At 39.7% G+C, this 12,799-nt stretch overlaps 2 protein-coding genes across 4 annotated transcripts in view; one reads left to right on the forward strand and one right to left on the reverse strand.

Moving 5' to 3' along the window:
- The window catches only part of nsmaf (neutral sphingomyelinase (N-SMase) activation associated factor), a 47,022-nt gene extending 46,557 nt beyond the window's left edge, over positions 1–465 (reverse strand). For all 3 annotated transcript variants that reach the window (XM_083778305.1, XM_083778306.1, XM_083778304.1), the window contains exon 1: positions 285–465. In XM_083778305.1, coding sequence (XP_083634431.1) covers positions 285–322 — 38 coding nt within the window. In that variant the 5' untranslated portion in view covers positions 323–465. The remainder of the gene's footprint in view (positions 1–284) is intronic.
- Positions 466–2,090: 1,625 nt separating this feature from the next.
- On the forward strand, positions 2,091–12,664 carry tmem241 (transmembrane protein 241). The gene is made up of 15 exons (XM_083778107.1): positions 2,091–2,322; positions 2,906–2,952; positions 4,080–4,157; positions 5,185–5,266; positions 6,393–6,470; positions 6,856–6,881; positions 7,123–7,174; positions 7,962–8,010; positions 8,671–8,716; positions 9,656–9,691; positions 9,819–9,853; positions 10,458–10,527; positions 10,746–10,839; positions 11,433–11,497; positions 12,492–12,664. The coding sequence occupies exons 1-15, from the start codon at positions 2,251–2,253 to the stop codon at positions 12,553–12,555; spliced, it is 894 nt and encodes a 297-aa protein (XP_083634233.1). The 5' UTR covers positions 2,091–2,250; the 3' UTR covers positions 12,556–12,664.
- The last annotated feature ends 135 nt before the right edge of the window (positions 12,665–12,799 follow it).

Genomic DNA, 12,799 nt, shown 5'->3' on the forward strand with positions numbered 1-12,799 from the left:
AACTCTGAGAGTGTACAAAATGGACCCATTTGGTCCATTTGGACCCAAATTCTCAGAGTTACATGGCGGTCCTTGAAATTAAAAAAGTTATCATCTAAGGAATAAATAAATTAATTAATAGTTGTGCAGCTACGACTCGAGTTAGCAAAAAAAAAGTATAAAAACACTCGTTCTCCTTCTCCCATCGCACGACAGACAGTGTCGCTTGCTTGCAGACAAGACAAAATGACCATTCATCTAATCTCATTAATTAATGTGGCGTCGGCCTTCAGGGACAAACAAACCTCTCTTTAGATCTCTCTCTGCTCTTCAGAAAGGCCATGGCGGTGCGTGTAGTGGCGGATCCTGTCCTGCTCCTTCTCCATGAACCACTGACTGTCTGTGTGTATTGTATGTGCTGTTGTTCACTGTCTGTTAGTATGTTGTTGTTCAGTTCTATCTTCACCAAGAAGAAGTAAACACGGAAACTTCTCTTACTGGACAGACACCACGTGACCCAGACCGTGTGGGCAGGGCCAGGGGGGTGACGTCACACGTGAAACCTGACAATGGCTTCAAAATAAAATGGTAAAAAGATATATATATATATATATATATATATATATATATATATATATATATATATATATATATATATATATATATATATATATTTAAATTACGTTTTATAGAATATGTTATTATTATTATTTTTATTCATTTATCTGTTTATTTATTTTACAGATAAATTATATCACTTCTATCGTGTCTGTCTGTCTGTCTGTCTGTCTGTCTATTCAATTCAATTCAATTCAATGAAATTGGCATGAGAAAACATTATGCTTTATACATTGCCAAAGCAAAAGTGGAACTAAACATGTACAATTAAATAGGCATAAAGAAATGTGTGTAACATTGCATTACAACATTACATTGCAACAATTACCTTCCGACTCACCACAGTTTAGTGCATTTTAGTTTACACTATAGATGAAGTATGAATGCTAAAGTTTAAACACCAAAGTACCGAAACAATGTCATTAATTAATAAACAATATCCTGAAATATCATTGGTATCATATTCACAGTCATAGGCCTGCTCACCTTTTTTATCATTATCTAGCTGACCATTTAATCGCACAAAATAATTTGATCCCTTTTTTGGAAATGAACTATAACATCTGTGGGTTACTAATATACTGATGAAGACAGCATGTTAGCATAACGATGAAGATATTGATGAAGAACTTCCGATGCGGCGAGTTGGTAAACCGGCGAGTTCATTCATCCCTTTGGATGGAATGAATTTCTAATGATAAAAAAGAATCTTCGTGTTACTGCCATCAATCAGATGCTATATTAAGTTGAGATACTCAATTTGAATTTAGCACAAACAATAGATGAAATAAATGTAGCTAATATGTGCCAAATTTGGGACAGTAGGCTAATACAGTTATACGTCACTATACTAATAACACTATTACACTTACACTATTACACTATTAGGCCTACATATATTACACTATTATACAGTCATTACACTATTACTTATTGTGATGGCATAGGCCTATGTCTATTACACAAACAGCACAACATAAATTAAAGGTATATTCAGTGATTTCACTTAATTCAAATATCACTTATTTTTTTGTTTTGTTGTGATAATCCTCCCTACTATAGAGTGTGCTGGCCATATAAGGAGTTCCTCCCTGTCCCCAGTTAACCCCTGGGGGTCAAAAAACCTTAGGTTTCGTTTTTGACTCTCTATCCTGATTGGACGAAAGGCTGGGTCCCACAGCCAAAAACGAAACCTAAGGTTTTTTGAGTGAAATCACTGAATATACCTTTAATTAAAACACACTTGTGTGAAGTGAGGGGCGTTCTTATCATCATACATTCCGTGCTCAGCCAATCAAATCATCACAAATGTGGTAGGCCTAGTGCCTACGCACAAGCACACAAGCCTGGGCCAGGCAGGAGGGGCCCTCAAAAAATAAAATCGTTAAAGAAAGCCATTTATTTTGAAGTGTGTGGTCGGAAATTCACCATGGTGTCGGTGTCTCACTTGACCGACACGGCATGATGTGACGTCACGAGCCTTGTGACGTGTCAACGCGCCGCCCGGGGACCCAGGTGAAGAAAAGAGAACGGGAAGTTTTCTGATCAACATCCAATGATCCAACAAGCCTGAACCCATCATGTAGGACAAGATAAATGTCCACCATGTCCAAGTAAATAGACCCATGTCCAGGATGATGATGATGGATCAGCATGCAGTGGAAGAGACACTTCATTGGCCTGATGTTCAGCTGCGTTTTCATCGCAACATATTTCACCAATAAGGTATAGGTCAGGACATAGATTAAAAGCTTTTTTTTTAATGTACATTTTTTTCCATGCCATGGACCCCCGAATGAATTTGATAAAAGATGTTTCCAAAAGATTGTGACAGATGAGTTTTTAATGTGTTTTGAAAATATTCAAGATTTTTGGGGGAAATACAGCCGATCTACAAGCTCACACTGCGCCACATTGCGACGCCTTGTTTATCTTAAAGATCTGAGCACTGTTTCCAAATTATTGCCTTTGTATATGGTTCAACTGGCTTTGACGCTATAACTAACATCAAACGAACCCCTGGGGTTAGAAATCAAGTTAGCATCACAGGCACACTGTGATTGTGCTTGTCTAACAAATGCCTAAGATATTCATATGGCAGAATTGCATTTGTATGTAGGCCTACACTCTTCTTCCTGATGTTGAAGTCCTGTTTTTGTAACGTAACATGATCACCAAACTTTTACCGCACCATCCATGAACCAAGTGTAAACAAGTACAGCCTTGTTATATGTTGTAAAGAAAGACTATCATGGTTGTTTTTCTAAAAGTTTTTTTTATTTTGTATTAATCTGGTTTCTGTTTCCAGTTTGTCCTTTCCGTGTTGAAGTTTACCTATCCTACTATATTCCAGGGGTGAGTCGCATTATCAATATTTCGTATTATCATCTATTTTTTGTAATGGCACCAAACGGATTGATTGATTTATTGATGTATTAACAGTTTGCAGAATGGGTACATTTCACATGAAAGCACAACTCAGTAGCCAAGAGCAACTTTAGACTGTTACTGTGGACGACACAAAGCATTACACTTGTTTACAACAGGGTCCACCTTTTTCAATGAATCAGAATAGTTTAAAACGAAACGTTTAAAAGTCCATAAATCCATAACTTTTTGTGTGTGGGAATAAAATATGATTGGTTAAGCCGTTGAAGTCTATCTGTCTGTGATCTGATAGGACACCTACAGGTGAACCTGAGGTATTGCATTAAGCTCAAAAGCAAATGATATTATCCCCTTGAATACTTTATTAGACAGCAGTGTAAACAGGTCTATGTACAGTAATTTGAGCTAAAAGGATAATACTACAACAACGTCCTGCATGGGGACTTGTTTCCATTGTGGTGTCCTATATTACAATACTATTCCCTTCTGTATTAGAAATTCTAACTCTGGCACTGCATGGTGAGTGGTGACCGGGGTTCGAATCTCAGAAAGGCATGACATAAAAGTTAAGGATTGCAGCTTTAATGTCCCACTTGAACCCTAGGCAGTACGCCATCCAGATCCAAAAATATCAGATCTGTACAAAGTACACAATGAGTCTGTGACAGGCTAAGGTGAGCTTGTATATCAGCTACTGTATGTTTGGGCAAGGAGAGATTTGTGGCCCTATTTCCATCAGTGTCCCTTAATGTAACGCTAAACAACGTTTTTTTTCCACTATTTTGAAAAACATTTTTAAATAGTTCAACTAGCCGATCTACATTGACACGCTGTGAGCTTGTAGATTGGCTATTTGAACCATTCACAAATGCTTTTCCAAATAAATACTTATTTTCTATAGATAGATAGATAGATAGATGATATAGTACTTTATTGTCAGTTCACACTGAAATGTGTCTTGCGACCCAGAAGCCAAGTATGCAGAACACACATTTGACCCAAGACGTAGATTGTGAAACATCGTTATCATCATCAACATAGCATGTGTCGACTCAGCACCAGTACTAAAACAAATCAATGTTTTTTACGTTTAGATGGCAGACATGCGTTGGGGCTCTTCTGCTTGTGCTCTGTGGCAAGCTGGGATGGCTGGAAATGAGCCGCATTACCAGGTAATGTATATTGTAAAGCAGTGGTTCTCAAACCTTTTCATGTTAAGGACGGTTAGGACCCCCAAATTGACACTCATTAGTCCCGCGGACCCCCATTAGAAAATATACGCCAAGGACAAAGAGTTTTACGGCTCTAGCAGTGATTCTCAACCCGTTTAATTCCAGGGACCCCCAGTTTGACCTGAATTAGGCTACGGCCCCCCATTTAATGGCATTTCTATCTCTGGGACCCCAATTTATATTGTAAAGTCAATGTTCATTTATCATTTTACTCAGAGTGTACAAATGGAACCAAATGGACCTGTGAGGGTCCATTTGGTTCCTAATTATCATTTAGCTGGGGACCCCCTGGAACCCTCTCAAGGACCCCAAGGTCCCTGGACCCCACTTTGGGAACCACTGTTGTAAAAGACACTGGAATGACTTCATTGTCTTCAATTATTTACTGACGGTCTTGTCTGTCTCTGGAAGGGAGGTAACTTCATCTCCGAAGAGCTTTGTTTGTGGTTGTACAGGAGCACTCAAGTTGTTACTCAGAGGTGGAAAATAATTACTCATGCTTTCTTTACTTGAAGTAAAAGTATCAATACTGCAATGTAGAAATGCACTCGGTTACAAGTAAAAGTCCGGAATACTCATTATGCAGAATATGCCATCTCACAAGTTTTCAAATGTATAAAATGTACAAACGTTGTTTGAATATAGCGATGCTACGCATCGTGATCTTGTAGATCGGCTATTTTCAAATGGCAGAAATGTTAATCTAGGGCCGAAGTGGTTCATGTAATGTTTTGTAAATAATATTAAAGCAAAATCTACAAAGTAACTAAAGTTTTCAAATCATTGTAATGGAGTAAAAGTATAATATTTGCTTCTGAGATGAAGTACTGAAAATTGCAAATACTCCAGTAAAGTGTAAAAAAAACAATAATTAAAAACATAATAATACAAAATTGTACGTAAGTGTAATACTTAAATGTACTTAATAGTGACTACACCACTGATGTGTTTAATCCTTGTGTTCTAGGTCGACAGCTCTCCCCTGGCTCCCAGGGTCTCTCCTGTTTGTGGGAAACATATATGCTGGCTCAAGATCACTGTCATCTCTGGTGAGATTCACTCTTTTCCCAGAGCATGCTACGGTACGATGGGTGTGGTTTTGAGGTTATTAATATGCTGTGGGGTTATAGGTTAGGGTTGGGCATAGTGTTTGTGAGGTTAGGGTTAGGTTTTGGCATCTCCGGTATTCAGTCCCGCAGCCAACATGATCTGTTGACTAGCATTATCCACTTAAAGGGACCACTTCACCACTTTTCAACCTTTCTTCAGATAATTGGTGCTCACTAATGAGTAATGATCATGATAAAATACCACAATTTGTTTCTACTCTGCCTGTCTCTCATAGATGGCTGTTGGCAGTTCAGAAACCTGTCCACCAGTGACATCATTGTTAGGCAGATTTTAGATTTAGATTTGTATTATCGTGAGAACGATGGCTTACATTTTCGCATTGCAACTTTTCAGGAATAGAAAGCCTGCAGTTTAGATTAACTTGGATTCCCCATCGATGTCACTGGTGGACGGGTTTCTGAACTGCCCACAGCCCTCCTATGAGACACAGACTGCGTATGAAAAAATAGGTGGTATTTTATCATGAACATTAGTGAGGACCAATGAAGATACGTTGTGAAGTGGGCCTTTAAACCGTCAATACGTCGCAAAACTGACCTTGCACGCTGTACTTAATCTACATAGTACACACCACCGCTTTGCCGGAAATAGCCGATATAGAGGGTCAAAAAACTACTTTCTGGCCTTTTGAGCCCATACATCTGAACAGAAAACTTGTATTTGATTGCATTAAACAACGATAAACGACATTAAACTCACTTTGCCACTCATTTTGCCACTCGATTTGCCATTCACTTTATGCATGTGCATATCCCTCCTATACAAGCTCACATATCCCTCTATACGAGCTTGTAGATCGGCTATTTTTGGCTAAAGTTCTCCTCAGAATAGGGATGCTATGTTTCAAGTGGTTAATTAAAAAAGAAAAAGAGTCCTATCACACAAAGATTCAGCAGCCCCCCTGCAGATCTGCTAGGGGTCCTGGACCCCCTGTTGAAGACCCATGTTGTAATATCGTACTGTATGACTATGACCATTTGTTTCTTTAATGCCTTATGAAGATGGTGGTCAAAATGTTTGATGAACTTTTACTCTGTGTTCCAGAGCATTCCCATCTTCTTCACCCTTCAAAATGCCTCCCATGTGGTCAGTTTCCTGATTCTGAAACTCAAAGATGGAGAGGTAAATGCAACCCATGTGGCTCCTCCTATGCATCTGTTTATGAAGAAAGATAAAGAATGAAGACAACAAATTAGGCATTTGTCCTCTAGGCCTAAGACCTCGAGTAGAACTGTCCAGCAGCCGTTCCGTTGCTGTTGGGCATATCTCCATATTTATCTTTTTTGTGTTTCTTTTTGTAAATTGACACCCTATACTACTTGATCATACTACAGCTTCACACAAAAGCATCAAAAGCCTAGCAGATCTACAAGCTTGAAACGCAGCACATTCTGAGCCTGTCGATCTGCTACTTTAGAGTTTTGGGCATAGGAGGTTTCCACCCAACAGTGTAGGCCTATACGTAAATGTTTTGATTTGGTGCTGTGATATTTCTTGTTATCAACAGAAGCTGCCATGGCCGAAGACTTTTAGGTATGTTTTGTCCCGTCACCCCACCACACCCTTTTGTGTTTTTTTAAGAATATGAATTATTGTTTACTGTGAAAACCTGCAGACCCGTTACTGTTGTTATTAAGTTATGAACCACACATTTTCAGATGGGGGTCGGCGGCCAAATACATATATTTTTGGGGTCCTTGACTCCTAAATGAGGCAATCATATACCGTATTCATATCAGAGCTTTTCTTTTAATTTGTCTTCGTCCTCTTGTAGTGTGTGTCTCCTGCTGATATCTGCCGTCTCCCTTACGCTGTGTGACTCTCAGGTGAATATCTTTATCATGGCTGTATCATGTTTACTGGACATAGTATCCTTAAGGTAGGGAATGTATTATATATATATCGTAGGGCAAGGTTTCTCAAATGGGTGCCGTGACACAAGTCCAGAGGTGCCACGGAATACTATTTTATATTTTCAATTCATCAATTTCACTTGAATGTTCCCCCCAGAATACGGACCAAGTGTTTAATGTCAAGTGTGGAGTTATTTTCAATACGTTTTAACGGAAACTACTATTCTATCACATTTTAATATGACATACATGTAAGGTTCTATAAAGTAACAATGTAATGCAGTCAGGGGTGCCTTGGATATAACGTTATTTACAGTACAGGGGTGACCTGGGACAAAACAATTTGAGAACCACTGCCGTAGAGAGATGGTAGTGTCCATTTTGGGCGGGAACCCCTTTTGGTGTTTTAAGCGTTACGTTATACTTTAGCTATTGAAAAATAGCAGATCTACAAGCTCATAGCGCGCCACGCTATGAGCTTGTAGGTCTGCTATTTTGGAAAAATTGTGAAAATGTGCCTCAAATCTTTGAATATATTCTTTCAGAGTTTCAGTTTTTAACTCAAATCTTTGCTTCTGGAGGGTCCCTGGAACAACATATTTTCAGATGGGGGTCGGCGGCATATTACATAATAACTTTTGGGGTCCTTGACATGAAATATTAAGAACCACTGATATAGAAACATTTTCAGAAAAAAATTAAAATTAAAAAATGCCGACGTCAGGCCTAAATGGATTAATGCTTTTTTTGTACCCTGCAGTTTGACAAGAGTGGCTACATGTGGGCCGTGTGCCATCTATCGTGTGAGGGTAAGTTCACCCACACTTGGCAATTAAGTCAGAGGATTAATTAAAATGTATTGACTTCAATACTTGTCAGGCTGTGTAGACTCAACTGGGATTTTGAGATCACGTAATCACCGTTTGCCGGCTGCCGTCCCAGCCAAACGGTCATTTTGTATACACTTACACCTACACTTGACCATCATAACATAATGCCTATACACAAACACGCAACCATTGTAATGTTATATAGCCTAAGGGTAAATTCATGTTAAAACACTGACGGGGTCATGGATATTAACATCTACTTGGACCTTTGTGTGTTGTAAAATTCATAATATTTGATGCGCATTTGATCAGACACACCTCCACCCTATATACGCCCATTCACCTTCAAACACTGTGTTAACCATGTTAGACTCACCCTTGTTCTGGTGACTGCTACTGTCCATGGAATGAATGGGGAGTTAGGGAGGCACTCCTTAATTTACATAGAGTATAGAGACAGGATGCTAATTGCTAAGCAGGAGGAACATCTTGTAAAACAGGACTTGTGTACAGATTGTAATTTGAACCAGGTGGCATTGCACTTCTGTAGTCCATTAACTAATCAGTCGGCTACCAGCGCACCTCACCTTTTATTCCATAAAAATGATGAAATGCAATATATACATCATTTATTTTCAGGTGCATATAGAGTGTTCCAGGTTTATTTCAAGTCCAGCCATTTGAGGTAAGTCATATTTGGTGGTTGTACAAAAAACAAAACAGCTACCCCACACACACACACAAGAAATGCACAATACTGGCCTGGGCCATGGCTCAGCGGTCAAGGCACCTTGGCTGGTAATCCAGTGAGTCTGGCAGCTTTGTGCTGTGGGTTCGACCGCTCCCGACAGCCTTTACTGCATGTCACCCCCCCCCATCTATCTCCCCATTTGCTGTCAGCCTACTGTCTATCCCTCCATACAAAATATAAAATAATGGCGAAAGACACAATACTGTATACAGTATTATTCAATGTTATAGGTCCTTTCAGATGGGTAGCATGTGACGCAGACGTGATCAACAACAGGTCTGCTCATGAGGGAAACGACAATGCAAGCGTGGGGGAAAAAAAGAGCTCAACACAATCCAGGTCTAGTCAGTCGAGGGCGTGTGCACTAAACGAGCACGCGCGTGACAATGTCAAGGGACCGCGCCCACGTAAATACGCTTGTTGTCTACCGGTCTGAAAGGACCTTTTATAACAGTGGTTCTCAAAGTGGGGTCCGGGGACCTCCAGGGGTCCTTGAGGGAGTTCCAGGGGGTCCTCAGCTAAATGATAGTTTGGAACCAAATGCACCCTTATGGGTCTATTTGCATTTGTAAACTCTCAGAGTTAACATTGATTTTACAATATACATTGGGGTCCCAGAGATAGAAATGTCATTAAATGGGGGTCCGTAGACTAATGCATGTAAAACTGAGGGTCCTGAGAGCCGTAAAAATCTTCTCTTATGGGGGTCGCCGGCATAGCTTTTCAAATTGGGGTCCGCGGGCTAATTAAGTGTCAATTTGGGGGTCTTGGGAACCACTGCTTTATAGTGTCCGATACATACATAGGCTAACGTGATACAGTGTTGTAGAGATCAACAAGACCTGACTCTGTCTTTCACACTTTGCTTTGCAGTGACCTTGAGCAGCAGTACATCAACTATTTGTCCAGGTAAGAGTGTGTCTCCGTCATGACGACGAATGTCCATGTCAACAAATCAGTGCCAAACACCACACCTGTTACTGTATGTTGCCTCTGTATTGTTCCTCACTTGTGTACCTGTCTTTTACCCCCATAGTGTGTTGCTGCTGGCTGTCGCAGCTCACCCCACAGGTAAGAGTTACTATAGGCCTTTTAGTCAAATTCCTTTGTTGCATATTGTTGCTGTCGGGCATAAAGCTCTTCATCTCCATAATCACACGTTGTGTTTTCGTATAATAACACCCTATTATACTACCATATTACAGCGTCACACACAAAAGTATGAATTATTTTAGCAGATCCGAAACTCGAAAAGTGGCACGCAGTAGGGCATTAAGCAACTAGTCGACTAGTTTACTAGTCGACTAGTAAATCCACAAGTAGACCTTGTTTCTTACTAGTTGACTAGTTGATAAGGGAAGGTTATTTATTTTCCCCCGTTTTTTTTTTTTTACATAATAGGTAGTTAAACAACTAGTCGACTAGTAAACTAGGCAACTAGTGAACTAGTGAAAATGACTAGAAGTGAATGCCCTAGCACGCAGCAACACGTTTTGAGCTTGTAGAACAGTTTTGGACGTACTGTATGAGGTTGGGATTTCTGGGAAATACACAAACAATTAATAGACTACCTAACTTCACAAATAAATATATTGTGACACAAGAATCTTTGGTTACAGGTCCAGAAAGCCAGAGTTACTTCCTATATGAATCCCTTTGTTTATCTGTTTTACAGGGGACATCTTGGGTGCCTTGGAATTCCCTTTCCTTTGGTCATACACATTTCACTGTGTCTGCTGCGCCAGGTATAACCTTTCACCCTTTGGTTACACAAGACCTCATGTGCAATAACAATTGCCGACGGTGACAGATGCTGACAAATCTTCTCTTAGCTGTTAATGGGACAGATGCTTATTGTATTCAAAAATACAGATTTAGTTATTATAGCTTTTGTTCTCACAGAGAAAACTGTCTGTAGGTGCTGCTCATTGAATCTAAAAACATCATCGTCTTGTCTCTACAGTGCCTTTCTGGGTTTTCTGCTTCTGTTGGTGACAATAAAACTAAGGAGTGGCTTGACCCGTGAACACTGCAGAGCCTGGGTGTTTTTGTCCAAGGTAATTCTTTTACTGTGACTTATTTGACATGTAGGCCTATTATGCTGCATTGTAGTTGTACCAATGAGACAATTTGGCCGGTATCGATATCCGATATAATTAATTGCCATTATAACCGATATAGATATGGTCTCATTCTGTATTAAAAACATTATTTTGGCCATTCTGAAAAAAAAAGGCTGAATTTGAAAAAAAGCAATGCCCTTTATTCCAAAACTAGCGATGCACCGTTATTGTGCAAATGTTGGCTCATATCACTACATAAATTTAATTTATTCTTCAACATAATTCTAATAAAATTAAATATCTACTAAATCCGATATTATTTTACGGATACCGATTAATCTCCCATCACTAACCTTTAATACATTAGTGTTCTACTGGTAGATGTTATGGAGGAATACATAAAGTAACTTCTGTGTTGATGTCTAATTCAGACAGGCTTAGATGTGTTACCTCAATAAATATGACTGTGTAAAGTCATGAGCGCAATTAATATTCTCTATTATAGTAGTATAATTGTGAATTTTTAAATGAAAAATTAACTTTTCTGCCCAAAGAGAAACTGAAAGTTTTATTTTCTTTCTCCTCAGGTTGCTGCCATGTCCCTCTGCCCATTACTATTCACCATTGACATTAACACTCCATCACTTCTCTGGTGAGCACCGTTTATCCATTCAGCTTTAGCTGAAAAATAGCGACTCTACAAGCTCATAGCATGGTGCAGAGTGCCGCGCTATGAGCTTGTAGTAGACCTGCTATTTTTGAAAAATCGTGAAAATCTAATCTTTGAATGTGTATATATTCATTCACAGTGAACGTTTTGAAGTAAAAACTTTGCTTCTGGGGGGGGTCCCTGGAAGATATTTTGAGATTGGCGTAATTCTGGGGTTCCTTGACATGAAAATGTTTGAGAACGACTGACATAGAAACATGGGTTTTTCATAAAACTGTCAGGTCTAAACCTTGGTAGCCACAGACACGTCTCTGCTTTTGCATGTTTTTTGACAGACAAGACGGTGAACTTTTAATTTAATATTATTCCTCATACAAAGATGCCATTGCCTGGCTCTGTATCTTAAATAAATATCGGATTAAGGAATATGCCTTTTGTATTCTGTCAGCAAAATGTAGACTTTGTTAGACATGGAGGGAAATGAAGATTCTCAGATAAAATTTTAAAAATCACACCCGTGTGAACAGAGTGGTGCAACTCCCCTCTCTCTCCCCCCCCTCCTCCTCTCTCTCTCATTAGCAGGCAACAGTGCAGCACTGTCTCTCTCTCTCTGTTTCTGCATGGCACAACAGCGCCCCTACTGGTACTCATTATACTGGTGCTCATTAACACATAGGTTAACCACACAAACACAGACAATGCTGTTCCTTGGAGTGGTTGCACCACTCAAAAAGGTTAGTTATCAACTAACCGGTTAATGGATCGATAAGGTTATCAAAACTAATCGATAATTCCCATCCATGTTGCACTGTCCAGTCACCTGACGTGTGTATTTGATGTGTTGCAGTGTACTGTCCAGTCACCTGACGTGTGTATTTGATGTGTTGCAGTGTACTGTCCAGTCGCCTGACGTGTGTATTTGATGTGTTGCAGTGTACTGTCCAGTCGCCTGACGTGTGTATTTGATGTGTTGCAGTGTACTGTCCAGTCACCTGGGGTTGGTCGCCCTGATGTACTCGGAGAGAGAAGGCCACGCGTGATGACGGACCTTCGCGTCGTCCGACCACTACTTGCACTAATCATGGCATTCTCCTCGTCTTAAGTTAAACTCTTTGTCCATTTTTGATAATCTTACAATAAATTGCACCTTTCTGTACATAATTGGAATGCGTTGTTTATTGGTTTCCCCCGGTCTAACAAAAACAAGAAATGAATCGCGACAAAGACAAATCATGTAAAAATAATTATCCATCATAAGGCTGAAATAAGGGCTGAAACCACCCG

The sequence above is a fragment of the Protomyctophum parallelum genome (genome assembly GCF_964188405.1).
Source record: "Protomyctophum parallelum genome assembly, chromosome: 12".
In the NCBI taxonomy this organism is placed as follows: domain Eukaryota; kingdom Metazoa; phylum Chordata; class Actinopteri; order Myctophiformes; family Myctophidae; genus Protomyctophum; species Protomyctophum parallelum.